General features: G+C 42.0%; 1 protein-coding gene across 3 annotated transcripts in view; it reads right to left on the reverse strand.

Moving 5' to 3' along the window:
• Positions 1 to 27,924, reverse strand: part of PRKCE (protein kinase C epsilon) — a 496,436-nt gene that overhangs the window by 149,648 nt on the left and 318,864 nt on the right. For all 3 annotated transcript variants that reach the window (XM_014833277.3, XM_044772359.2, XM_070512147.1), the window contains exons 7-10: positions 16,123 to 16,265; positions 13,630 to 13,726; positions 10,611 to 10,810; positions 7,823 to 7,996 (exon numbers count right to left, since the gene is read on the reverse strand). In XM_014833277.3, coding sequence (XP_014688763.1) covers positions 7,823 to 7,996; positions 10,611 to 10,810; positions 13,630 to 13,726; positions 16,123 to 16,265 — 614 coding nt within the window. The remainder of the gene's footprint in view (positions 1 to 7,822; positions 7,997 to 10,610; positions 10,811 to 13,629; positions 13,727 to 16,122; positions 16,266 to 27,924) is intronic.

The following is a 27,924-nucleotide window of genomic DNA, read 5'->3' on the forward strand; positions in this document are numbered from 1 at the left end:
AGCAATCTTGAGAAAGAAGAACGAATCTGGAGGCATCATGCTCCCTGATTTCAAACTATACTACAAAGCTGTAGTAATCAAAACAGCACAGTATTGGCATAAAAACTGACACACAGGTCAATGAAACAGAAGAGAGAGCCCAGAAATAAACACACACATATAGAGTCAACTAATTTATGACAAAGGAGCCAAGAATATACAATGCAGAAAGGACAGTCTCTTCAATAAATGATGCTGGGAAAACTGAACAGCCACGTGCAAATGAATGAAACTGGACCACTATCTTACACCATTCACAAAAATTAACACAAAATGGACTTGAACACAGGATCTGAAACCATAAACTCCTAGAAGAAAACATAGGCAGTAAGCTCTTTTTTTTTTTTTTTTTTTTGAGGAAGATTAGCCCTGAGCTAACTGCTGCCAATCCTCCTCTTTTTGCTGAGGAAGACTGACCCTGAGCTAACATCTGTGCCCATCTTCCTCTACTTTATATGTGGGACTCCTACCACGGTATGGTGTGCCAAGCAGTGCCATGTCCACACCCAGGATCTGAATCGGCGAACCCCAGGCCGCCGAAGCAGAACATGCGCATTTAACCACTGCGCCACCGGACTGGCCCCATACAGTAAGCTCTTTGACATTGGTCTGGGTGATGAATTTTTAGATCAAACTACAAAAGCAAAGGCAACAAAAACAAAAGTAAACAAGTGGGACTACATCATACTAAAAAGCTTCTGCACAGCAAAGGAAACCACTAACAAAATGAGAAGACAATCTATTGAACCGGAGAAAATATTTGCAGTCATATATTTGATATGGGGTTCATATTCAAAATAAACAAAGAACTTAAACAACTCAATAGCAGAAAAACAAACAACCCAATTAAAAGATGGGCAAAGGATCTAAACAGACATTTTTCCGAAGAAGACAGACAGACAATAGGCACATGAAAAGATGTTCAACATCACTAGTTATCAGAAAAATGCATATCAAAACCACAATGAGATATCACTTCACACCTATTAGAATGGCTATTATCAAAAAAGACAAGAAATAATAGGTGTTGGAGAGGGTGTGGAAACAAGGGAACCCTCGTGCACTGTTGGTGGGAATGTAAACTGGTACAGCCACCATGGAAAATATGGAGTTTCCTCAAAAAATTAAAAATAGAACTATCATATGATCCAGTAACTCCACTTCTGGGTATTTATCTAAAGTAAATGAAAACACTAATTTGAAAAGATATATGCACTTCTATGTTCACTGCAGCATTACTTACAATAGTCAAGACATGGAAGCAACCTAAGTGTCCACCGATGGATGAATGGATAAAGATGTGGTATATACATACACTGGAATACTACTCAGCCATAAAAAAGAAGACAATCTTGCCATTTGCAACAACATGGATGGACCTTGAGGGTATCATGCTATGCTAAGTGAAATATCAGACAGAGAAAGACAAATACAGCACGATTTCACTTTTATGTAGACTCAAAAACAAAACAAATGAACAAACCAAACCAAACCAAACTCATAGATACAGAGAACAGACTGGTGGTTGCCAGAGGGGAAGGGGGTTGGGAGGGTGGGCGAAATGAGTAAAGGGGGTCAAAAGGTATAAACTTACAGTTATAAAATCAATAAGTCATGGGGATGTAATGTACAGCACGGCAACCATAGTCAATCACATGGTAGTGCATACTTGAAAGTTGCCAAGAGAGTAAATCTTAAAAGTTCTCATCACAAGAAAAAAAAAATACTGTAACTATATGGTGACGGATAGTAATTAAATTTGTGGTGATTACTTTGCAGTGTATACAAACATCGAATTATTATGTTGTATACCTGAAACCAATATGATGTAATGTTACATGCCAATTTTACCTCAATAAAAAAAAGGAGGAAGAATAAAATATTTTTGATTGAGGCTCATTAGAAAACAAACAAACAAAAGAAATGGCATTGTTGGCCAGCCTGCTATCAGGCAAGGATGGTCTTCAGAAGTAAGAAGATGGAGTTTGTTGGAGTCTGATTGCTTGGACAATGGGTTCTGCCAATGCCAAGCCTGTACCCTCCACCATGGACCTCTTTTCCCTGAAATCTTAAAAATAGCTAAGGCTATATTGATTTGAAATCTTTTATTGGCAAGCATATTGATTCCCAGGTGGCTGTGTGGCTCACAGACCAACTCCTGGTGTTGAACACCCCCATTCCCTGTTGTGAGGCACTCACCAGATCCCATCAAAATCTCTTGGACAGTGTGTTCTTGTAGGAAAGAGACCATACTTCATTCAGTTGCCTTCTCGGTTCTTTTAGATTTAACCTGATATAGTCATCTCTTTATTTTTTTCCCAGTAATTTTATTGAGATCATAATGGTTTGTAGCATTGTGAATTTCGGGCGTACATTATTGTTTATCGATTTCTGAATGGACTGTATTGTGCTCACCACCAGTAGTCTAATTTTTGTCTGTCACCATACATACGTGCCCCCTTACCCTTTCACCCACTCCCCAACCCCTTCCCCCTTTCCCTCGGGTAACCACTAATCTGTTCTCTTTATCCACGTGTTTGTTATCTTCCACATATGAGTCATCTCTTTTTTAAAAAAAAAAAATCTACCAGCAGCCTAATTTTTTACCTTGTTTTTTGCTTTCGTGTTTGCCGATCTTCAGGGTTAATAGTCAAAATAAACATCAGAGTTCCTTGAAATGACAATTTTTTCCCTACATTGTCAACACTCCTTCTCAGCAGTTTTTATCCCGTGCTCACACAGATTATTAAAACTTATTTAAAAAATGTCTCCAGTTGCTTTTTAAGGATTTTTCCATTCTGCATTTCCCCCAGGGCAGCGAGGGAAGTTGGCCAAGGGAGATTCTCTAGGAGCTTACCCTCCCTTTTACGTCACAGCGGCTCACACAGGCAAAACTCTCCCCAAGTAGGCTTCCCAGGCCAGGCAGGAAATGCCAAAGGGTGGGGGAGGGGGTGATTAGGCAGAGATGAATACTCTGAAAGAGGAAAAACCATGGAGGAAATTATTCAAGACAGGTTTTGTGGAATCTAGTTGGAAGGGATGATTTCACAATGGGGATCACACACAGAATCTCAAAATGCCTGGGAATTTTATTTCTTGTAACTACAAAAACAGAAGCAAAACAAACCTACCGCTCAGGGGCTCTCCTATCCCTGGCATTGGGTGGATGAATGGGAACTCAAAGGAGGCAGTTCCTGAAGTCATTCCTCCCCCGAAAGCCCTGACTTGGACCAAGCCCAGAACTTTTAAAGCCTTGGCCCAAGGAGCCAGGCTCGCAGCTTGCCATCTCCTCTGCCAATCCAATCCGCATCTGACCTTGGAGACGCGGGAATCTCTCTCTTTATTTTCCAAATATCCTCCCTTTCTTCCTCTCCTTCCTTGCTGTTTTTCAGCCATTGTCACTTCCTGGGAAAAAGCAGGACACAGAGTGAGCTGAGAGTTCTAGTGTAGGAAAAATAGTAATGAAAATGAGACTTGGGGATAAGTTCTAGGTCTCATCAGCCATGTCATTGCCCGTACCCCCTTCCGAATGCTCCCCGTGCTTCAAGGTCCTGCTTAGATTCCACCTCTTCCAGGAAGCCTCTCCAAATGCCTTCTGCAGAACTTCAAATGTCTCACCCATTTGGCTCCACTAGCAGCGCTGCCATGCTATGGAATACCACTCTTTGCACGTCTCTCTCCCCACTAGACAGTAACCCCTGTGAGTGCAGAGCTGGTATGTTTGAGCTTTGTAGCCCCAGAACTTGAAGTTGTACATCTACTATATAATAGATCCTCAGAAAATACATGTATAGTTATTGAAATATCTATAGGCCATACCTTTTTTTAACCAAGAAACAATTATTGTGTGTATGTATGTATGAAAATATTAAACACTACCGGCAGTAATTTAATATCATCCAATTAAAAGTCATCTGATGGCTTTAAATATGAAAATTTTAGTTTTTCATCCACATCAACAGATGGTACAATTTCTATAATTCTTTATGGTTATGTCAGTCCTGATGAGCATAAAGTCTTTATAAAATAAGAATTATGTCCAGGGTTTTTTAGTTGTAAGAGAGAGGACCTGAGAGCGATGAGGTACTCCATCTTGGCTGGACTCAGAAGTCCCTCCTCATCTTTTTGTACCATGTGTCTGAAAGTTAATTAAATACAGTTCTGTAGCGTTCTCTAGTTAGTTCAGGTTACTCTACATCCCAAAGAGGACACAGCATAGTGAGAACTCAAGTCAACTGGTTTGAATTTGATTGAAATTAAAGTCATTGACTTAATCTATTGGCCTGTCTGCCTTTTCTCACTCACTAGAAGGCCGGAACCACTTCATTTGCTTTTTTTCCTTCTAGAGCCCACAGAGAATCAGACTGCTGGAGCCAAGGGCAGGTGGGCAGGGTACGGAAAAGCCCAAAGCATTCTTTAACTTGGTCATTCAGTGGTCTGTGGTAACCAGACCTAACTCATGACCTGACCTCATGACTGACGCCAGTGGATTTACACAACCATCATCATTGGTCACCATACCAGACATGGTACCCGCACCTCACACACATCTAAGTCCTGTCAGGCAATCGGTGTAGTGTGTGGCCTGAAGCCAGGTGTGATATATCAAGAAGTTCTCAAAGGAATGTTTCCATAGGGGCTGTTTCTTTCTACACGCTGAAAAATAAAGGCTACCTAAAAATAACTAAACCAGACAATATTTTTGCTGTTCTGTGTGTCATAAGTAAACAAGACTGAAACAAATCTTAGTAGGATTGCTATCAGGTCTTGTATTCTTTAATCATGTATTAGAGTCCTAGTCAAAACCAGTTACATGGTGGCTCAGAGGAACCGTCCTTTCTTTTCAGGAAAAGGGAAACTAAAGCAGGACTGAACTGTGGCTACTGAACCTGGCTGCCACTCCCACTCAACCCCTGTCCAAATCCTCCCCGACTTGAGCCCCCTCCTTGCTCCAGACCCTAAAGAGCCCCTCCTCCTCTTCTTGGTTTGAGCACTGACCCCCCCCCCAAGGTAATTATTCAGCATTATTTGCTTATGAGAGTTAGAATAACCTTCCCATCTCTTACAAGTAAGCCCCTCCACTTGAGAGTCATCTTCCTTTTTGCTGATAATCCCAAACCCAGCACCTATCTCAGAGTTAGGTGAACAATTGCCACGCTTTAAACCATGGCTATCAGTTGTCATAGGAAAAGCCACATTTTCTAAAAGTTAAGTTAGGGGATTATAAAATGATTCTTCATAAGATTCCTTTCATTAGTAAGCTAAGGTCCTTCAGGGAGGTTAAAAAATGATTCACTTTAGAAAAATTACATGAACCTACATCTATTGTGTGAAGTGGGGTGTGCTGTGTTCTACCAAGTAATGGTGGCATGGGAGAGGTGGAGCAAAGTTGTTCCTGTAACTGTGGCTACCTGACATCAGCCTGAGAAAAGAATTAGTAAATCTGTGAACTACAGAAGGAAGCCTTTTCTCTCCCCAGCCTCATCCTCCAGCCACCTAGAACCCACTCTCCGTGTCAATTTGGTTATTGTCCTGCCATAAAAGAAACCCATGGTATCATTCAACATCATTTTGTGCTTCACAAGCTGCCACACAATGAGCAACCTCAGTCATGATATTCTACAATGCACAGAGAAGAACGTTGCTGACATTGAAGACATCCATTCCTGCTCCCTTATCCACTCACCAAGAGACGTAGAGAAGCTGACCCTCCACTGTGGCTTCCCCAAACCCACCCAGTACAGGGGTTCCAGTGAGTCATCACAACCAGACTGGACCACTCCTAGGATGCTGGACCTCTTGGCAATGTGCCCAAAGAAAGGATACCAGTGTGGATCCCTGCCCAGGAAACCACTTCAGATAAGGAAAGAGATGGCTTACCTGCTAGGGGTAGAGGAAGCGGGTTGTTCCCCCACAGAGGGGACACTGGGCTTGGTCAGGCACAAGAGAGCAGCAATGTGATATTAGAGCAAGGCCCCACTGCACTGGGAGTCCCAGAGATCAGACGCCAAGTTCGATTCAGCCAATACAGAGTGTCTGTGGGCAAAAGACTTTCACTTCTCTGAAATCCAATTTTCTCATGAGTGCAAAAAGAAGAGTAGAAGAGATGATTTTTAAAAAATCTTCCAACCTTCCTTTTCTGGTAGTGGACACCTACCAGGTGTGAGGCCCTGTGATAGGTACCATGGAAGATAAAGACATATAGGTACACTTCTCATTAATCTAGAATTATGCTCAAGTGGAGAAGAGAAGAAACTCGACCTCGTGATTGATCCTCTATTATCATGCTGGGCTCCACGTGTGTACACATACAGGCACACGCACAGCCACACAAATATTAGTCATTTCATAATACACATCAAAAACAAGGATAATCAAGTTCTGTGCTTGTTCAGAAAAGAGATTTCCAGATTTTCAGAAGATATTTATTATTCTCCTGAGAGATCAGAAGGATAAGAAACATTCCATTAGCTCAATGTTTCTCAGTGTGGAACAGGTGGTGGTAGGGGTGGAGCTTGGGATCAAATAATTGGGAAATAGTAAATTACATAAAAGGTAATTTTTTTTCATTGCAGTTCCCCTTAGAACTTTAACAAGCAAATGCACGTTGAGACACACTACGAGAGGTCGAGATGTCAGGGTCCTAAACTCTGGGCCACAGAGTGCTTTAGTCTTACAGTTTCTCCCGTGAGGAGAGCACTGAGAAATGCCCTTTGGGAAACAGTGCACCAAAGAGACTGTAGATTCCCTGAGGTTGGGAACTGGGCTTTGCTCACCACTGTATCTCTAGTACCTGGCACAACACCGGGCACACAAAAAGAATTCAATAAAATATAATAAAATAAAAATTTGCCAAATGATCAAAGGAGTAATTGTTGAATTCTAAGTGGAACAACTGGCATCTACAATGGCATGGAGGTGAGAGTATGCTAAGGAGCAAGGAATTGTCTCCGCATGGTGGCACCCTTCACTGCCTGGGCCCCAGATGGGCACAGGGAGGAGTTTCAGGTGAGGTTGCCCTCGCCTTCTCAAGAAGCCAAGGGTTACAAATCCATAAGGCATCCTAAAGGACTAACCTTTCTTTTTTTCCCCATAAAAGGGTAATAAAATAAGAGCTTCATGAAGAATGTTGGCATTTCTCTTCTTTCCTAAGTAAGAAAATCAGTTATGATACTCATAGGTCAGGCTCCACAATGCAGTTACACATTATCTTTGTTTCTTTACTGCCACCTTCTGGTTCCCAGGAAAATGGTTTTCCCGTGGAAAATTTTAAACGCCACCTTATACTTGTATGTCGCTATGGCATTTTAAGCGTAAGTCCAGATCCTTTACCTCGTATGATGTTATACAAGTTAGAAGCGGTTAGGGTGGCCTTTACTCTTTTTCATTTGACCTGATGGCAAGATACAACTTCAGTGATTTGCCTAGCGATAGTAAGTTAGGAGCAGTGCGAGGACTAACCACACCTGTTGGTTTTTCTAAGGAGCAAACACTGAGTTTATCCATTTGGCTTTGTCCAGCTACCCTCGCAAAGAGTTCTGTCACTCTCTCATCCCTTCACAAGCACAACCTTGAATGGAAAATCCCATGCCCTTAAAAAAAGAGGATGCTGTTCAAGTATACCCTGATGTTTTCAAGGGTAGAATCCATTCCACTTAACAAGGTCTTTGAGAAAAGAATGTAGAAGGCCTAGAATTGATCTTTTTTATCTGACAGTCAAGATCCCATCGTCTCCTACAGCGCCACCCCGAGATGGTGGCCACCAGCTTCTTTCTAAACATACCTTGGTCTGGAAGCAGCAGTAGAGTTGTGTTAGGTACGGGTGTTTCCGCGCCAGAGCCAAAATCCTCTTCTCTGTCATCGTGCAGTCCACGTCATCATCCTGAAGGATGACGTCCTTCTTTAAGACCTTCACAGCATACACCTCGTCTTTGCCTTTCAGCTCCGCCAGCATGACCTGCAATCAACCAAAACCACCTCTATCAATCTATGCGTGTACAGATCCAAAAGAAGAGACACAAGTCAATACCAAATGCTTTAAAAACTAACTCCTTTTCTCCTTCAATCTTAAACACTAAAATAGTATTAAAAAATGTTCAGAAAAACTACCCATCCTAAGACAGCTACTAGAACTTATTTATTTTTAATCTCCAACATAGGGCCCAGGCAAAGAAAAGAGAAGTTCAATGCACATCTGTTAAGTAATTATTCATACGTTCATATACATTTGTCATACTTGCAATTATAGTTTAGCAAATACTGTATAGTATTTTAACTGAACATTACTTCAGAAGTACTATCTACATGGTCTCTATAACTATCACAGTTGCTGATATTCAATTCAAATAAACATATTACAATTTATTTAACCATTTACCTCATATTAGACACTTAAGTTACATGTAATTATTAAGTATTATATAAATAAATTGTATTGAGTATTTTTGTACATATAATTTTTTTCTTTCTTTGGATTATATCCTTAAGATAGAAAGTCTTAGAAGTGGATTATAAGGTTAAATACTTTACACATTTCCTCACTGATTTTCAGAAAGGATGTATAACATAACCTGCCCCTAGTACGGCAGAAGTGCTTTAGTTTCATAGCAATATACCAACACTGGGTGTTTTCACTTAAAAAGTTTTTTTTGCTCACGTAATGGGTGTGAAATACTGTTTTAATTAACAATGAAAATTTAAAATATTTGTTTTCTAATTGTATTTCTTCTGCATGAATTATTTGTCCGCTTTATATTTGTCAAGGTGACTGTCTAGTTATCCATTGGTTTATATCACTTTCTTATGAATTTGTATGAGCTTGGTATATAAAGATTCTAATATACTTTACTGTCTGCAGAGATTTTCGTAAGCCTGCCTGCTTATTTTCTGTTGTTTTATTTTCTGTCGAGTAGGATCATTTATCTTTATGTTGCTGGATGTGTCTTTGTTTGCCTCCACGGTTTCTGCTACAGCTTTAAAGATGGGAATGTGATTCCTTCTCCAGAGAGCAAATTAACAGTTGTATTTTCTTAAAGTTTTCCTAACAGTTAATATTTTTGCACTCATTTCCCTACAAATGCGACAAGCCTTTCTCCTTTTAAATAACTAACTCCTAAGTACAGGATTCCAGTGTAAGTGTCAGACTTAAGAGCAGCAACTCAGAAGCTTAGTGAGGGAATTCATGTTAACCTGAAGACCTTCTGTCACCCACATATAATGCAAACTCTTTAAAACCGGCTCAGACTTTGGCTGCGATTTTTCCTAAGAAACAACCTAAATGCTCCAGAATCATCAAAGTTCCCATCCTGCCGACACTGTATGGAAACTTGGAAACTCTGAGCCTGCTTATTTCCCTTGAATCTTGCTCAACACTAAACCAAGTCCTGCTCACATCCCAGAGTTATGCCAAGCCAGAGGACTGGGGTCTGCTTCTTATTTAGCCAGTCTTTAAAGAATGTGGTTGCTTCAGCCTTTGCTATTTAAGTAAACTCCAGTTACCTTCCTGCCTCAGGATGAGATGGGGCAGGGGAGACGGGCTGGAAACCAGGCCCTGCACCCTGGGAGCTTCAGAGCACCATTCCTTTCAGAGGGAAGTAGAGTGATTCTGAAGCTCAGTGAGCTGACCGACCCACAGGCTGCTGCTTTCAAGACTCCAGGATATGTGAGGGAGGCCTGTCACGTGCCCCCTGGGAGCTCCCAGAGCCAGGCTCCTGGTCCCCCTGGCAGGGCCGCTTTGCTCCAAGAGGTCCTAGAAAGACCAATCCAATCGACTCAGGCATGGCTTTGTGACGAGCAAGGGATCAGAGATCTCAGCTGAAATGTTAAGCAGCTTCCTAAGCTCTCTGCCCTTCCATCTTCTTTATAAAATGAACAGGGATTATTTTTCCATGTCACCCCGCCTTCAGAATGGTGGCAGACCACCGCGAATGCTTTACTGAGCATACTCTGCATCCACGTCCCAGACTACTGTGTTCATCTCAGTGGGGAGTGGGATATGGAGAAAGGCACCAAGGGCAGAAGGCCTTGATCCAAGACATGAGATTCTTCTTCTTCTTCTCTTGACACATTTAGAGGATAAAGAAAACATTTAGCAAGTGCCAGAAAAGTCAGTTAAATAACATTTAACTTCCAAAGTAATACACTCAAGATTTGCCTTCAGCCCTCAGTTCACTGAGGGCAGAGATTCTAGAGTTCATTTTCAAAATCTTCAGAATGAATTAAAACCAGAATTTCAGATGCATCTCTGAAGAAGGGAAGAAATGCATTGTTACTATTATTGACAATGGCGTGCCAAGCACATGTAAGGCAATTTAAATTTTTCAAAGTGCCTTTCCACCCACTGTCTCACTCGATTCCTGTCCTCATTTGACAAATGAGAAAAACTGAATCCCACAGATGTCAGAAGCAGAACCCAAGCTCCTATCTGCTTGTCCTCAGGCCATTTCCACTCAACAAGGAAGGAAAAGGTAACAAGACCAGGCTGAAATGTTCATTGCTTAATCTGAAATCAAACAGGAGGCCACGCCACAGGGAAGAGAAAATCAGCAGTTGTACCCACACATGCCACAGACCTTGCCAAAGCTGCCTTTGCCCAACACCTTGATAAAGTTGAACTCATCCAGGCCCAAGCGCTTGGCCTGGCCTTGCCGAACTTCACCATTTTCACCAGGGCTCGCTAGCTGGCCATCAGTGGATGATGCTGCCCTGTGCTCCTCCCCTCGGTTGTCGAATGACAAGGCCTTCCGGATGTTGTTTTCAAGTTCTTTTAGTTCTAGGGCCAAGGGTGACAAGATATTGTATTAGTGCACACCTCAGGAGCCCTTCCCATTAGGACTCAATACTCAGAATTTCCCCCCATGAGCTTTCAACCGTCTTTCTGGTTCTTCATAGCAACAGACCCAGTGTGGCAACGCTTTATGTTCTTTCACTTACTCCACACACTTTCATTGGCACCTAATATACAGCAGGGTATAGGTGTGCAAAGAGGAGGAGGACATAGTCCCTGCCAACCAACTCATTCAGATTAAACTGGGAGCCCGCTACCTCTCTGAAGGCCCCCACTGCCTAGTAGCCTATTCCATTATTCTAGGTGTAGGACAAGAATCCCAGCCTTCTCTGGGAGGTTGAAGAGTCCCAAAGCCAACAGGTACCCTTCAAGTTTCCTTTGAAGATTAGAACACCAACTAATCGAGAACTGTCATCGTAATCACTGGTGATGTAATTATTTCAACAGCTGGGACTAGGAAGCTGTTACCTGCTGAAGGACTTTACTTGGCCTTGTTGCTGGGTTTATTCTAAATACCCATCTCACACAAGGTTACTTAACAAAATGAGCATGGGCTTATCATTAACAATAGAATTGCTTCCCAAGAGTGACATGTTGCAAATTTATCTCAGATGGGGCAGGATTCCTCAGGACAATTTCGCAACTGTGAGACAGTCTCGCGTTCCTCCAGAGTATGTGACCTGCATTACCTGGGGGTGATAATGCTGGATGATGCTCTGACCTTCTCTATTTGAGGAAGCTTTATTGTTAGCTATTCATTCACCAAGAAACACACTCCCCTGTGTAGAAATGGGCATCTCAAGCATAATCCAATTGTACAAGATGCTCATGGATAACTGGGATTATGGAAGGGAACATGGACTATTAACCCTTGGGAATCAGAATCAGGCATGAGTGACCAGGTGCTGCATGACATAGAGAGATCTTCAGCTTCTTTCCGGAAGGACTGAGGCCCATGAGAGCTTAATCAAGAAATCTAGAGCTCCTTCCCAGGTCTTGAGTTTAGCTCCTCTGAGCTGTGTGGGGGCAAGGGGGGCGGGGTAGGGGGGAGACAGCTTCTGGGTCTACGGATAACCCCATGTCAAGTCAGCAGTTTTCTATCACTTACTCTTCAGTAAGAATAATTTTTAGTCTCAGCATAGAGCTAAAAGGCAAGTTATTAAATGGATTTGGGAAGACAAAACCGGGGTGCTGCGGGAGACCAAAGCTTGAAGAAAAAGTCTTTCTCTATGTTCTTACTGTGGAGGAAAGAGAAACTATCTTGTTTCTGTTCTGCAGTAATGCCATGTCTTGCTAAGAGGGTTTTTGCGTCCATTTGTCGTCACATCTCTGCTGGGTAATACTGGTACCTGCATTGACTGGGGACAGAGAGGCCCTGAGAGGCACTGCGTCCTGCCAAGGCTGGAGAGCAGGCTGGGCAGGAGCCTGGCCTAGAAACCTGGTCACCTCACTCCTACTTGATGTCTTTACCATACAACCCTGTCTCCCTGAAGCTCTCAAAGGAGGTCTCAGCATTAAAAAGGGAAATATGAAAATACCCTTTGTCACGTGTAGGTCTGGAATAATACCTACACATTTGGAGGCCCCAGAGTACTGTCAGATTACTTATGAAAGGGTCAAGTCTCTTTTGGAATGAAGCAGAGTATAAAGAAAAAGAAAGTTAACCAGAGCAGCACAAAGAGGGACTCAGACCAATTATTTTGCGGCCTCAAGATTGGCACCCCCCACCCCCACATACCTCACCCTCACCCCCAGCAGCGTTTTATTTACTCCTGGTAAGAAGAGCTGGGTCACAATGATGACCTCCAGGAGGGTTTGAACGCATGGATTCTGAGAGCAGGGTCCCTAAGCCTGGAGGGCACAGTCTCTTCCTGACCACTGACTTAGTTCCTGACCTTTGGATAAAGCTTTTCAACCCTCCAACCTTCTACTTCCCACCCTGTAACATGGGGACAGGGATGGAGCACCAAATAAAGTTGGGGTGAGCATAAGATTAGGATAATGAATACAAAGGGGGCTACAGAAAAGCAGGGCACTATTGTTATGCAAGACGATTACTGCTGTTCTGTAGATACAAACATCCCTTCCCTGGACGTCTGCTGCTTGTCACCAGAGGGCAAGGTTTAAATGTGTAAGTCCCTCCTCAGCCTCAGCATTCTCCGATGCCTAAAGAATTCAGAAACCTCTGATTACTTTAAGCATATTCTTACAGGAAGGAGACATCCTGAGCTGAGCCTTAGAGAGGAGTCAGGCCTAGAGCTGGCTTCCTCACCATGTCTTCTCGTCTTCTCACAGTCTCTTCTCCAGCTTAGTCTTCCTATCCCCACCCAGGCCAGGAGAGGAGATGGCTTCCCCAGCCCATCCCCTGATTCCTGCCCTGATCTCAGGTTTGGGGTATGATGATTAGAGTTCGGAAGGGAAGGAGTCAAACTCAACTGAATGGCGGTGACAGGCCAGGGAGCAGACACTGGACAGAGTGGTAAGAGAAGGGCTGCACTCTCTCCCTCTCCTATACTCCGGACTCGGGAAAGAGGCGAGGGAAAAGCAAGAACCACAACATCACATGCTCTCTCTCTCTTACTCAGCCTGGGAGGAATTTAAGGCAGGCACGGCCATTTAGAGCCTCACCCTCAAGAAAGCCTTATAGAACGAAAGAAGCTAATGAGTCAACAGAAAGGGCGTCTGAAGCCTTTCAGGGGCTGTGGTTCAGCTAACAAGGTCATTCTTAGGCGGAGAGGCCTCAAGCTCCTTGGTCCTTCCAATGACAGAGCGCAGAGGTAAAGAAGCAAATCTGAGGGTCTCACCCTGGTCACAAGGGGAGGTGGGTGCTGACTTGGATCGATCTTCCTCAGATGGTGAGCTTCCAGAAGTAGGCTGTGGGGACTCGGCACCAGCGATGAGCTAAAGAGAAAGAGGGGAGAGCGGCATCAGAAGGGAGGGTGGTGAGTTCCCTGAGGTCAAAAGCGTCAGGATACTATACCAAGGACCACGGGAGTGCCTGGTACACAGTGGCACTTGCTGAACTGATATCCTGAAAGCATAGACTCGAGGTTTCACGTGTTAATTAAAGGGAAGAAACCAAGAAACTTCAGTTTGTTCAATTTGTATCTATCCAAACACAACTGACCTTTCTAAGCAAAGCTCAACCTTACCCCTTCCAGAAAACCTTCCCTGCAGATACAAACAATGCAAGTTGCCTCACTCAGAGCAATTTGACGCTGGTTGTCTCCAACACCGGTTTGGCATTTAGTCATGATCTTGTTTAGCTTTATTTAGTTAACAATCCCTGTATGTGTCTATGGTGTGGGCTCTCTACCCAGGGAAACTAAAGGTAAAGCTCTATCCAGTATTTGTGTTGCCCCTGGTGACTGGCACAAAGTGATACACATAATAGAAGTTCAACAAAGATTTCCAGATGTATTGATATTTGCTGGCAAATTTTAATAGAACATGCCCAGTGAAGTCTATTTCCTGGCCCCAATACTTGCATGTCCATTTTAAGTTCCCATTAAAGGCAGAGGTTTGGACTAGAGGTCACAAGCACTTCTGTCCCCTTTGACTCTTGATCTTCTGCCTCTGCGCACACGTCCTTTCAGGATGATGGACTCCTTGTGAGGGGCAATAGGAAGGGACCCAAAGCTCCAGCAAGCCTGATGCCCCTGCAGAGAAGCCCCTTTAGCTTCTGACCAAGAGCACTTCTTTCCCACCCTCTCCTACGAACTTGAGCTACTACTTGGTTCACTTGGCTTTTTCCAGCATAGTAATAAAAATATCGGGACTGAAGTCCCTGAGTCTCTGTCCCTGCCTGAGTTTCTCCATGTTGGCCTCTTAACCACCAGGTTCCCTCAAATCCAAGAGAGACAGATGATGCCTGGCTACTGGCATCAGAGCCCATGGGGGAGAGGACAAGGACTGAGTCTTCTTTTAAATGTTTCATGACAGTTAATAAAGATTCTGCCTCAAGTTGCTTCTAGCAAGAAAAAAACCCATGTCTCCTAAAAAGGGTTCTCTCTAGAGCTCATAAATGTGTGTTACCAACATTGTCATCACAGTGTGTTTGCTTAACCCGCCCCTTCAGTGGGGCCCTCGCATTCTTGGGTGCTGACATTCTGCTTTCAACCCCACTGCCTTGGGTTAATAACTGAAGTCCTGTTTCCACCAGTGGGATCCACAGAGCTGAGAAGAGCCACCAGAAGCACAAAATCTCATGGTTAACCAAGAGAAGAGAATTTCTTTTCTCCAACTCCTGCAAAACAGCATTGTCTATTGGGAAAGTAGAGAAAAAGTTAAGAAGCTGGAAACAATTCACACCTTCCCATTCGAGGGAAAATGTTCTTCTGAAAGGCACCAGGGAAAAGGTATGGGCAGCTTCTAAAATGAGAAGGGAAACACAGGGCCCTTCAGAAGGTATTTCAGGGCAAAACTTAGGGAGAACATTTAGGAATCAAGATTATAGAAGCACCCAGAGTCAGATCTGCTTTTCCAGTAAAAGCTTGAGAATTCCTGATACTGGGCAAGGAGGACCACTGTCCACCCCACCCCCAGCAGGATTTCTTGCCCAGCTAACATGGTTCTGATTTTCTCATAACTTACTTTTTCAAAGACCTCTTACATTTTCTAGGCTAGGAGCCAAGGCTAAGAAGGGCCTTCAAACAAAATGCTACGGATGCCTTTCACTCTATTTACATATGTGGGCCCTGACTTACCAAAATAACATTTTAGCAAATGGATCTCTTCCTACTAACATTCAGAATGTCACACGGATAGAGACAGGGCTTTGGTCTCCAAAGAAGGGCCCAGATGTTTCATGTCGTGGGGCATTAACAATATTCCTCGGGCAGCTGAGTGCCGGCACTATCGCAAATCTTCTTGGCTTGCTCCCTAGAAAAGAATGTGGTTCCAGCTCTTCATCCATTTATCCTCATTACAGCGATACCAGGGGCGAAGTTCAGACACTGACATTGCTTTCATGCCAGTTCTGGAGGCAGAGAAGTCTACTTCCTTGTCTAGAGTTGTGCTTTTTCTAGAGAGAATTCCAAAGTCCTCATCGCAAAGTTTATGTGCCTCTGAGAAACATAACACCTGAGGCCTGCTTTGAGGTTCCCCCACTTCTGGAACTGAAGGAGATGTTAATGTTACCTGCCTGACCATTTCTTTTCCTTTAAGCACATGCTGTTTTGAGTACAGAGTCGCAAACCCAGCCATCTTATAACCTCACTTCAGTGGACTCTCAGGAAGCCAGCACAGGGATGCTGGCCCACAAAGAGCTCCAGAAACACCACCGAATAGTCAGTTACCTTTTTCCTCCTCTGGCCGCTGTTGGTGATTTTGTCCGGAGTGACGCCCAGGTCCGCCAGGACTTTGGCAATTCCTCTGGCGTCCACGCCACAGTTGGGAGCCACGTTGGTCTCACAGCGTCGGTGAACGTTCATTTTGCAGACTGCAAGGAGACACAGAGAAGAGATTCCCCAATGTTCATGGCCTAAAATGCGACCTTATTTTTTTCTTCTGATTGTAAATGTAATATATGTTCTTTTGTTAGAATTTGGAAAATGCAGAAAGACAAAAAGAGAAAAAACATCATCCCCTCACACAGAACTAAAATCATCCATCAAACCACCATACAGAGATAACCACTGTTTACAGATAAATAAATAACACATTTAAATTTCCTTTCAGGGAGCAGAACACTGTAGAAAAACTTAATTGGTTTATCTGAAGAAAGTTCACTTGGATTCTGAACCCAAAGGGGTCACATGTATGCAGTCTACTCTATCACTCTGCTAAAATGGAGGAATGCCCCCAGCCGAGCCTATTCAGATGCTCATCTGAAAATGAGAGATTGAATGAGGTGACCTCCAGGGCCCCTTTCAAATCTAAAATCCAATTGCAAAGGAACAAGGGCCATGCTTGAACGTCTTCGTTTGGCCCACATCACTTTGTTGTCCTTGGTGTAGGACATCAGAGGTGACAACATAAATGGTTCTGGTTTGCAGTCCAGCATGCAAGGAGATTGGAAGTCGTCACTCGGTGCTAACAAGTAAAAGCTGAACAGACTGAAAAATCAACAACTCTTCTCAGATTTATCAGAGAAGTGAGGTCACAGGGCAAAGTGCTGCCCCCAAAATGGGAGAGACGGACAGGTGATCACAGTGAATTACAACTTCCTGGAGCAGAGACCCCCGAACAGCAACCTATGTGGAACCAGCGCCAGGGTGGGCAGGCTGAACTGAAACTGGCAAATTGCTGGAGTCTCAAAGTGGATAAGTCTGAGAGTCAAAACTTCTCAGCAGACCCAGTCACAGGGGAGCGCACACTTTTGGGCTCCCCTCAACTCCTAATTGTACCATAGGAGTTCAACCAGGTACTCACGGTGAATATTGGAGAAAAATTCTCTTATGCTTCTGGCAGGGGGAAGGCAAAGGAACCATTCCGAAATATACAGAGCATTCTGTTCTTCATAACAAGGCCTGTACTCAGGAGAAACTATTTTACCCCAGAGCCTAAACTTTTGTAGTTTTATCAGATCTGAACTGACCTGGAGGAAGGAAAATACCCAACTCCAGCCTGCGGTAGCCTTCCATGTGGAAAAAGGGACATACCCAACTCCAGCCAACTCTAGTCACACTGTCCCACATAGGGGGGAGAAAAGAAACCTGAGAAATACTTATGAAGCTCCTAGACAGAGGCCCAGGCTCACTGAAAGGCTGAGATGTAACCACAGGACTATAGAATGCTTCCTCTCCCCCACACCTCACCACCACATCACTAAAGGCCAGCAATTCCTTTTACCCAGGACATCATGTCCAGCTATCATGGAAAAATTACAAGGCAGACTAAAAGGCAAAAAACACAGCTTGAAGAGACAGAGCAAGCATCAGAACCAGACCCAGACATGGCATGGATGTTGGAATTATCAAACCAGGAATTTAAAACAACAATGATTAATATGCTAAGGGCTCTAATCAATAAAGTAGACAGCATATAAGAACAGATGGGCAATGTAAGCAAAGAGATGGAAATTCTAAGAAAGAATCAAAAGGAAATGCTAGAGATCAAACACACTAAAACAGAAATGAAGAATGCCATTGATGGCCCATTAGTAGAATGGACAGAGCTGAGGAAATAATCTCTGAGCTTGAGGATATGTCAATAGAAACTTATAAAACAGAAAAGCAAAGAGAAAAAAGACCAAAAAAAAAAAAGGAACAGACTGTCTAAGAACTGTGGGACAACTATAAAAGGCATAACATATGTGTTATGGGAACACCAGAGGAAAACAGAGAGAAAGGAACAGAAGAAATACTTGAAGCAAAAGTCACTGAAGATGTCCTCCAATTAATGTTAGACACCCGACCACAGATCCGGGAAGCTCAGAGAACACCAAGCAGAATAAATGCCAAAACAAAAAACAAAACAATAACAAACTACACCTAGGCACATCATACACAAACTGCAGAAAATCAAAGATAAAGAAAAATAATTTTCAAAGAAGCCAGAAGGAAATAACATCTTACCTATAGAGGAGCAAAGATAAGAATTACATTTGACTTCTCAGAAACCACGCAAACAAGGAGAGTGGAGTGAAATATGTGAAGTATTGAGAGAAAAAAATCACCAACACAGAATTCTATTCTCTGTGAAATTATCCTTCAAAAGTGAAAGAGAGGGGGCCGGCCCTGTGGCCAAGTAGTTAAAGTTCTGCACGCTCTGCTTTGGCAGCCTGGGTTCGGGGGTTTGGATCCCAGGTGTGGACCTGCTCCACTCATCAGCCACGCTGTGGAGGCATCCCACATGCAAGTTGGAAGAAGATTGGCACAGATCTTAGCTCAGGGCTAATCTTCATCAGGCAAAAAAAAAAAAAAGAGGAAGATTGGCAATGGATGTTAGCTCAGGGGAAATCTTCCTCACAAAAAATTAACATTAAAATTGTTAAAAAGTGAAGGACAAATAATTTCTCAGACAAATAAAAATTGAGCAAATTTATTGGTAGTAGACCTGCCTTGCAAGAAATGTTAAAAGAAGTTCTTCAGAGAGAAGGGAAATGTTATTAGTCAGAAACTTGAATCTACTTAAAGAAAGAAGGAGCATCAGAGAAGGAATAAGTGATGGTAAAGTAAAAACTTTCACTTTTCTTCTTCTTTTTTTTTTTTTTGGTGAGGAAGATTGTCCCTGAGCTAACATCTGTTGCCAATCTTCCTCTTTTTGCTTGAGGAAGATCATCCCTGAGCTAACATCTGTGCCAGTCTTCCTCTATTTTGTATGAGGGACACTTCCACAGCATGGCTTGATGAGCACTGTGTAGGTCCATGCCCTGGATTCAAACCTGCAAACCTCAGGCCACCAAGCGGAATGTGCAAACTTACCCACTACATCACCAGGACAGCCCTATTTTTCCTATTCTTAATTGATCTAACAGAAATTGTTTTTCAAAATAATAATATAGCAACATGTATTTGATTAGGTATGCTTATATGTAAATCATGTGTATATAAATATATATTCTTATGTATAAATGAAATAAATGACAGCAATCATACAAGTGGGAGGGGGAGGAATTAGGATTATTTTGTTATTATAAGGTACTTGCACTATCCACGAAGCATTAGGGTGTTATTTGAAAGTGGACTTATATTAGTTGTAAATATATTTGCAAACTCTATGGCAAACGCTTAAAATAAGTAAAAAAAAAAAGAAGAACTGATATTCTAAGAAGAGAGAGAAAATGAAATCATATAAAATGTTTAATTAAAACCACAAAAGTCAGAAAAGAGTGGAAGACAAAAATAGAAACAAAGAACAAGGGCATCAAATGGAAAAAGTACAAAAATAGTAGTTATTAATCAGACTATATCAATAGTCACTTTACGGGTTTTTCTGCTTTTTGTTTTTTTGCTTTTTCTCCTCAAATCCCCCCAGTACATAGCTGTATATTTTAGTTTTGGGTTCTTCTCATTGTGGCATGTGGGATGCCGCCTCAACATGGCCTGATAAGTGCCTCCATGTCGGCACCCATGATGCAAACCAGCAAAGCCCTGGGCTGCTGAAGAGGAGCAAGTGGACTTATCTACTTGGCCATGGGGCCGCCCTCAATAGTCACTTTAAACATCAATGGTCTAAATATACCAACTGAAAGACAGAGATTATTAAAGTGGATCAAAAAATAAGGCCCAACTATATGTCATCTACAAGAAACACACTTTAAATATGACACATATAGATTAAAATTAAAGGTACAGAGAAAAATATATCATGCTAACACTAATCAAAAGAAAGCAGGAGTAGCTATGTTAAGTTCAGACAGAGCAGACTTTAGAGCAAGGAAAGTTATCAGGGATAAAGAAGTGCATTACACAATGACAAAAGGGTCAATTCTCCAAGACAACTTTAAAATCCTTAATGTGTATGTACCTAACAACAGAGCATCAAAATATGTGAGGCCAAAATGTAGAATTTTAAGGAGAAATAAACAAATCCATTATTACAGTTGGAGACCTCAACACCCCTCTATCAGAAATGGACAGACCCAGGAGGCAGAAAATCAGTAAGGACACACTTGAAGTCAATGGCACCATCAATCAACTGGATATAATTGACTAGTATATCTATTGACTACTTCATCCAATGACAACAGAATGTACATTCTTCTCAAGCTCTTACGGAACATTTAGCAAGATAGACCACATTCTGGGCTACAAAACACACCTTAACAAATTTTAAAAAATGGAAATCATACAATGTCTGCTTCTCAGACCACAGTGGAATTAAATTAGAAATCAATAACAGAAAGATAGTTGGAAAATTCCCATAGACTTGGAAATTAAATAACACACTACTAAATAATACATGGGTCAAAGAAGAAACTTTGAGAGAGATTTAAAAATATTTTGAACTGATTGAAAATGAAAATACAACTTATCATAATTAGCAGCATACAGCAAAAGTATCCTTGAAAGACAAAATATGCCAAAACTCACATAAGAAATAGGCAATGTGAAAGGTCTATATATATTAAAGAAATTGAATAAATAATTAATAATCTTCCAAAACAGATAGCACCAGGTCCAGATGGGTTCACTGGTGAATTCTACCAAACATTTAAGGAGGAAATTATACCAATTCTCTACAATAGCTTCTAGAAAATGGGAGCAGAGTGAACATTTCCTAACTCATTTTATGAGTCCAGCATTACCCTAATACCAAAATCAACAAAGACATTACAAGAAAAGACAACTACAGACCATTATCTTTCATGAATATAGATGTAAAAATACTCAATAAAATACTAGCAAATTGAATTCAACAATGTATAAAAAGAAATATACACCATGACCAAATGGGATTTATCTCAGATATGTATGGCTAGCTCAACATCTGAAGATTAATTCATGTAATTCATCACATCAACAGGCTAAAGAAGAAAAATTGCATAATCCTCTCAATGGTTGCATAAAAAGCATTTGACAAAATCCAACACTCATGCATAATAAAATCTCTTAGCAACCAAGAAATAGAGGGAAACTTCCTCCACTTGATAAAGAATATCTACAGAAAGCCTACAACTAACATCATATGTAATGAAGAGAAACTAGAAGCTTTCTAGTCTCAGGAGGAAGACAAGGATGTCCCTTCTCACCACACCTTTTCAATATTGTATTGGAAGTATTAGCTAATGTGATAAGACAAGAAAAGGAGATAAAAGGAATACTGATTAGAAAGGAAGAAATAAAACTGTCTTTGTTCACAGATGATATGATCATCTATGTAGAAAATCCCAAAGAGTTGACAAAAAAATTTCTGGAACTAATAAGAGATCATAGCAAGATTGCAGGATGCAAGTCTAAGATACAAAAGTCAATCACTTTCACATACACCAGCAATGATCAAGTGGAATATGAAATTAAAAACACGATATTATTTACATCAGCATCTAAAAACATGAAATAGATAGGTATAAATCTAACAAAATATGTACAAGAGCTATATGAGGAAAACTACAAAACTCTGATGAAAGAAATTAAAAAAGAACTAAATAAATGGAGAGAGATTCCACGTTCGTGAGTAGGAAGTCTCAATGTTGTCAGGATGTCAGTTCTTCCCAACGTGATCTATAGATTCAACGCAATCTCAGTCAAAATCCCAGAAAGTTATTTTGTGGATATTGACAAAGTGATTCTGGAATTTATATAAGCAGAGGCAAAAGACCCAGAATGGTCAACAGAATATTGAAGAAGAACAAAATTGGAGGACTGACATTACCTGACTTTAAGACTTACGATAAAGCTACAGTAATCAAGACAGTGTGTCTTGGTGAAAGAATAGACAAATAGATGAATGGAACAGAATAGAAAGCCCAGAAAGAGACCCCCATAAATATACAAGTGATCTTTGACAAAGGAGCAAAGAGAATACAATGGAACAAAGATAGTCTTTTCAATAAATGGTGCTGGAACAACTGGACGTCCTCATGCAAAAATATGAATCTAGACACAGACCGGATGTCCTTCACAAAAATTAACTCTAAATGCATCATAGACCTAAACAAAAGTCAAAACCATGAAACTCCTAGAAGATAACAGGAGAAAATCTAGGTGACCTTGGATATGTTGATGAGTTTAAATATAACACCAAAGGCATAATGGATGAAAGAAAGAATTGACAAGCTGGACTTCATTAAAATTAAAAACTTCGGCTCTGCAAACAACATTGTCAAGAGAATGATAAGACAAGCCAGGGGTTGGGAGAAAATATTTGCAAAAGGTACATCTGATAAAGAACTATTGTCCAAAATATGCAAAGAACTCTTATAAGTCAACAGTAAGAAAATAAACAATTAAAAAATGGGCAAAAGACCTGAGCAGAAATCTCACCAAAGAAGATATATAGATGGCATATGAGCATATGAGAAGATGCTCACCATCATATGTCATTAGGGAAATGTAAATTAAAACAATAAGATAACATTACCTATCTATTAGAATGGTCAAAATCCAAAACACTGACAACACCAAATGCTGGTGAGGATGAGAAGCAACAAGAATTCTCAGTCAGTGCTGGTGGGAATGGAAAATGGTACAGCCACTTTGGAAGACAGTCTGGCAGTTTCTTACAAAACTAAACATACTCTTAGCATACAATCGAGCAATCGAACTGCTGGTATTTACCCAAATGAATTGAAAACTCGAGTCCCCACAAAAACCTGCATACAGATGTTTATAGCAGTTTTATTCATTATTCATTACTAAGGTTATTAATTACCAAAACTTGGAAGCAACCAAGATGTCCTTCAGTAGGTGAGTGGCTAAATAAACTTTGCTACATCCAGACAATGGAATATTATTCAGCACTAAAAACAAATTAGCTTTTGAATCATGAAAAGACATAGAACTTTAAATGCATATTACTAAGTGAAAGAAGCCAATGTGAAAAGGTTGCATACTGTATGATTCCAACTATACGACATTCTAGAAAAGCAAGACTATGGAGATAGTAAAAGGATCAGTGGTTGCCAGTGGTTAGTGGAAAGACAGGGATGACTAGGCAGACCATAGAGGATTTTTATGGCAGTGAAACTACTCTGTATGGTACTATGATGGTGAATACAGGGCATTACACATTTGTCCAAAGCCATAGAACATGCAATACCAAGAGTGAACTCTAACAGTTTACACTGAGTGATGATGATTTGTCAATCTAGGTTCATTGATTGTAACAAATGTACCACTCTGGTGGGGGATGTTGATAATGGGGAAGCCTGTTCGTGTATGGTGGTAGGAGGTATATGGGGACTCTGTATTTTCCCCTCAGTTTTGCTGTTAACCTAAAATTGCTCTAAAAATTAAAGAGCACACACACATGCACACAACTGTTTCTGAAATGAAACCAGGCAGCGTGGCTACTTGTTAGACCTCCTGGCCTGGTCACTTGCCTAGAAGGAAGGACAGCACAGAACCCCCCAACCAAACCCAGGTTTGAAGAGTTTATCTGGGCAGGGGTCGGGCAGGGATGTTGGTGGGAGGAGGGCTCTCTCAGACAATATAAACAAACAAGAACGCTCCACCACAGCCTGGCCTTGGTGCTGTCTCCATTAATTGAGTTATTACTAACAAGGCCTGAAAATCCTCAGGCCCATCCCGGGCTCCAGGCACAGCCTCTGCTCTGAATTCCCTGTCCCGCTCTCCTTAGCAATAGCTGCCCTTGGACACTCAGTTCATCTCACCTGCACCTGCCCGCCAACCCCATGACAGTCCTCTTCTGTCTCTTCATGAAGGGACAGAAAGAACAAGAATGAAGTAACCAAATTAAGAGCATTTCTTAGCAAGGGCAGCTTGTCTATATAATTTAGCCACTGCCGCCCTCTGGTGTTGAAATGCTGGACGTGTCCATCCTATCAAAACCATTAGCTTGGGCTGGCAGGTTAGCAAAATAGAAATAAATGGTCTTTGAGGACTTTGTTTTTCCTTTTTAAAAACTCTGTTATTTCCCTGGGAGAGCTGTATAGTTTTCTTAATATGTTAAAAAAAAATCCCAATGACATGTCAGTTAGAAGGGAGGACATGAGAGAGTGACTTTGAAAGTGCTTTGAGAAGTCTGGAAACAAATGGGCAAAGCTGGCTGGGGAAGGGGAACTTGAGATAATGTAGGCAGACATAGTGAGGGTCCTGGAGGCTGGGGGGTTGACATCGGAGGCTGTAGACCAGGAAAAGAAAGTGGATGTGCCAGTTGGAACCCAAAGAAACCTGAGGTTCATTCAGTCATGTGGGTCAAACAAGCCAGCCACATTCTCTCCCTTCCCCTTTCCTCTACCCCATCAGTATCAGTGAGCACCAAGGCCAATGGCCCTTAGCCCCGGGCTGCCAATCCACTCCGAGCCCTAGGCTGGCCTTAGTGTTCATTTTCAGTGGTTTCACCTGGATGAACTGTGCTGGGAAGAAACATAGCAGCCTTGCTGGGGCTCTTTCTAAAGGAGAATCATTTTTCAACTACTCCCCAGCTTATCATCCCATATTCATTGAGCTCCCACTGTGTGCTGGGAGTGCTGTCCTCAGGACAGACCGGGGCTCGAGCATGTTGACCTTACTTTTCCTTTCCATGTTTCCACCCTTCTCATAGCTGAGATTAAGGCTAGGATTGCAATGAGGCAGGTCAGGCTGTTGGGAATTCTTCCAAAGCAAGCAGACAACCTTCTGAGAACAATGACAAAGCCACGCCTTAGCAGATGGGCAGGCCTGTGTGTCCCGCAGGAATCTCTTTAAATTAAGGCGATTTAGCCCTCGAGGGTGAGCCAGGGCAGTGGTTTGATTTCATAACAGGTTACAGTCAGCCATGCCATGCTCAGAGACAGGGAACAAACAATTGTGAAGAGGAAATTGTGTAATTGTGTAATAGAAGTTGGTAGGGGTGGGAGTGACTGACTGCAGAGTCCTGGGCAGAAGATGAGAAAGGGAGGGCAGAGGGGTAGTTTGTTGGGGGTCACACTGGCACCAAATGTTGCCAGATAGAGACTTGCGAGTCCTGATGCCACTGGCACCATCATTCAAAGCTTTCCAGAGACTATGATTGGCCAACTGTCTGCTACCCAGCATTCCTCAGATGAAAACTCTGTGACCTATTCCACTGACTCATGCATGAGTCCCCGCCAGGTACTGCGAGATGCTACTACAAAGGATTCAGTCAACCAAGAAGACTCCTGAGGCATCTCAGCCCTCAGCACTGAACTGCTTCTTCCCTCCCTGCCCTCTACTTGTAGACCGTTGACCTACTGAAACATCTTCCCTTGTCTCCCTTTCCATGTCCTTCTCCCTCAAAGTGTAGCTCAAGCCCTGTCTCCCCCAAAAAGCCTGTCCTGACCCCCCAAGTCCTGCTGGCCTCTCTTGCTCATGAATTACTCACACTCATTTCTGACTCGCTGCTTGAATTACTGTCTATTATTTAACTTGTTATGATGAATGCCCAAGTAGAGGGTAAGTTTCTAGAAAGCTAAAGTGATGCTTTATCTCCAAGTTCTCCATGAGGCCTTGCACAAACCAGCAGACCATGCCATTCGCTGTATTCTAACTCTATGGAAATTAGTAATACTTAAATGCCAACTCTCAGGCCAGACCCCAACAGGTAACAGGTGACTGAAATCCTAAACTCACAACACAGGCATTTTCTGATCATGCAAAATTAAATGTCAAGGCAAAGGAAGGTAAAGCCGTCAGTGAACATGACTTATTTAGAAAGAAACTAACAACAAACAAAAAGTGTCCTGATGTAATTCCCGCCGTATGTGATTCAACCACAAAAAGACAACAGCTTAAAGTTACTGCAGGACTTCTAGGGGGCCTCTCTTCCATAATCACTCATGCATATGCATAAGATGCATATATGAGGGTATTTGCAGCAGCATAAAATAGTGAGGACACAGAAACAAGTAAACGTCCATCAAGAGGGCAATATTTAAATAATGTATGTCCATAATGTGGATTATTAAGCAGCCATTACAAAGAATGAAGTAAACTTATATACACAGACTTGGAAATACTCCAAGACATACCGTAGGAAAAGCAAATTGCAGAACAATGCATGCAGATTTAATTAACTATTTACTGAATGCTAATATGTCAGGCACTGTCTTGAAGTTGGGGAAAGAGTAGAGAACAAAACAGACCAAAAAGCCCTCTGCCTTCATGGACCTTACACTCTGATGAGGAGGGAGGGAAATAAACATTATATATAAGTAATTTAGAATATTGGAAGGTGATAAGTGTTGTAGACCAAAAAAAAAAAAGCAGAGGAATGTGATGGAAGATAAGAGATTAGAGCTTCAGTTTTTAAAAGGTGGTCAGGGTAGTCCTCACAGAGAAGGTGGTCACATTTGTGGGGGGTGGATGTAGAGGTGGGCAGCTTCTAAGATGGCTCACAATAATCTCCACCTCCTGGGATTCATGCCTTTATGTGATTCCCTCCCATTGGATGTGGGCTGGCTGTAGCAATTCTGTTCTAAGGAACGGAAAATGTCAAAAGTGATAGGATGTCACTTTCCAGATTAGGTTACAAAAGACTGTGGCTTCTGTTTTGGGCATCCTCTCTCACTTTCTTGCTTGCTTTCTTGCTCTGAAGGAAGCCAGCTGCCATGTTGTGAGTTGCCCTATGGAGAGGCCCATGTGACAAAGAACTGATGTCTCCAGACAACAGCCAGCAAGGACCTGGGCTGCCAACAGCCATATGAGTGAGCTTGGAAGGGATGCTCTTCCAAACGAGCCTTCAGACGAGACCAAAGCCCCAGCTGTCAGCTTGACTGAGAACTCATAAGAGAGCCTAAGTCAGAAACACTCAGCTGAGTTGTGTCTAGGTTTATAACACAGAGAAACTCTGAGCTAGTGAACACTGGTTGTTTTAAGCCACCAGGTTGTGGGGTCATTTGTTATGCAGAAACAGATACCTAATACAGTGTGCGTGTGTGTCTGTGAGTGTGTGTGTGTAAGTATCCATGCAGCAAACACACACAACGAGGCCTGAAAGGACCCACAGCAAATTGTTAGCAGCAGTTAAGTCTGGGGATGGACATGGAAAGAGAACATAAAGAAGGACTTTAATATTTTTCATACATATACTTAAATCTTGCTTGAATCTTTTACAGTGAGAATTATTTACATATTACTTTTTTTAATTCTAAAAATACAAGTAAAATTTAAGTGATGACAAGAAGCCTAGTTGTTAAAAAATAATAGTAAAGGACTGACATTTTCAGAGACAATTAGAATAAAAATGCTTTTTTATGTCTCTACTGTTTTTTAAATATTCAAAATACTTTTTTAAAAATGGAAAGAAGTGAGGACACCTTTCCACATTTCCTTTTTCTTATCTTTATGGCTCTGCACAGCCATTCGACGAGCTATGCAGCGAAGACCACTCTGTTCATGACAGTCCTCAGAAGGCAGGAGGGCACTGGGATTAAAAGGAAGCCCAGGGTCACCACGTCAGTAACAGAACCAGGACAGACCAGCTCCCCAACTCCTAACCTGGGATCTCAGGCCACGACTCCCCTAAGGGGTTGTCCTCAAGCAAAATGGCCCCTGTTCTTCATTACTTCCTGTACACTAAGGGCACTCTGC

The sequence above is a fragment of the Equus asinus genome, chromosome 6 (genome assembly GCF_041296235.1).
Source record: "Equus asinus isolate D_3611 breed Donkey chromosome 6, EquAss-T2T_v2, whole genome shotgun sequence".
Taxonomy (NCBI): Eukaryota; Metazoa; Chordata; class Mammalia; order Perissodactyla; family Equidae; genus Equus; species Equus asinus.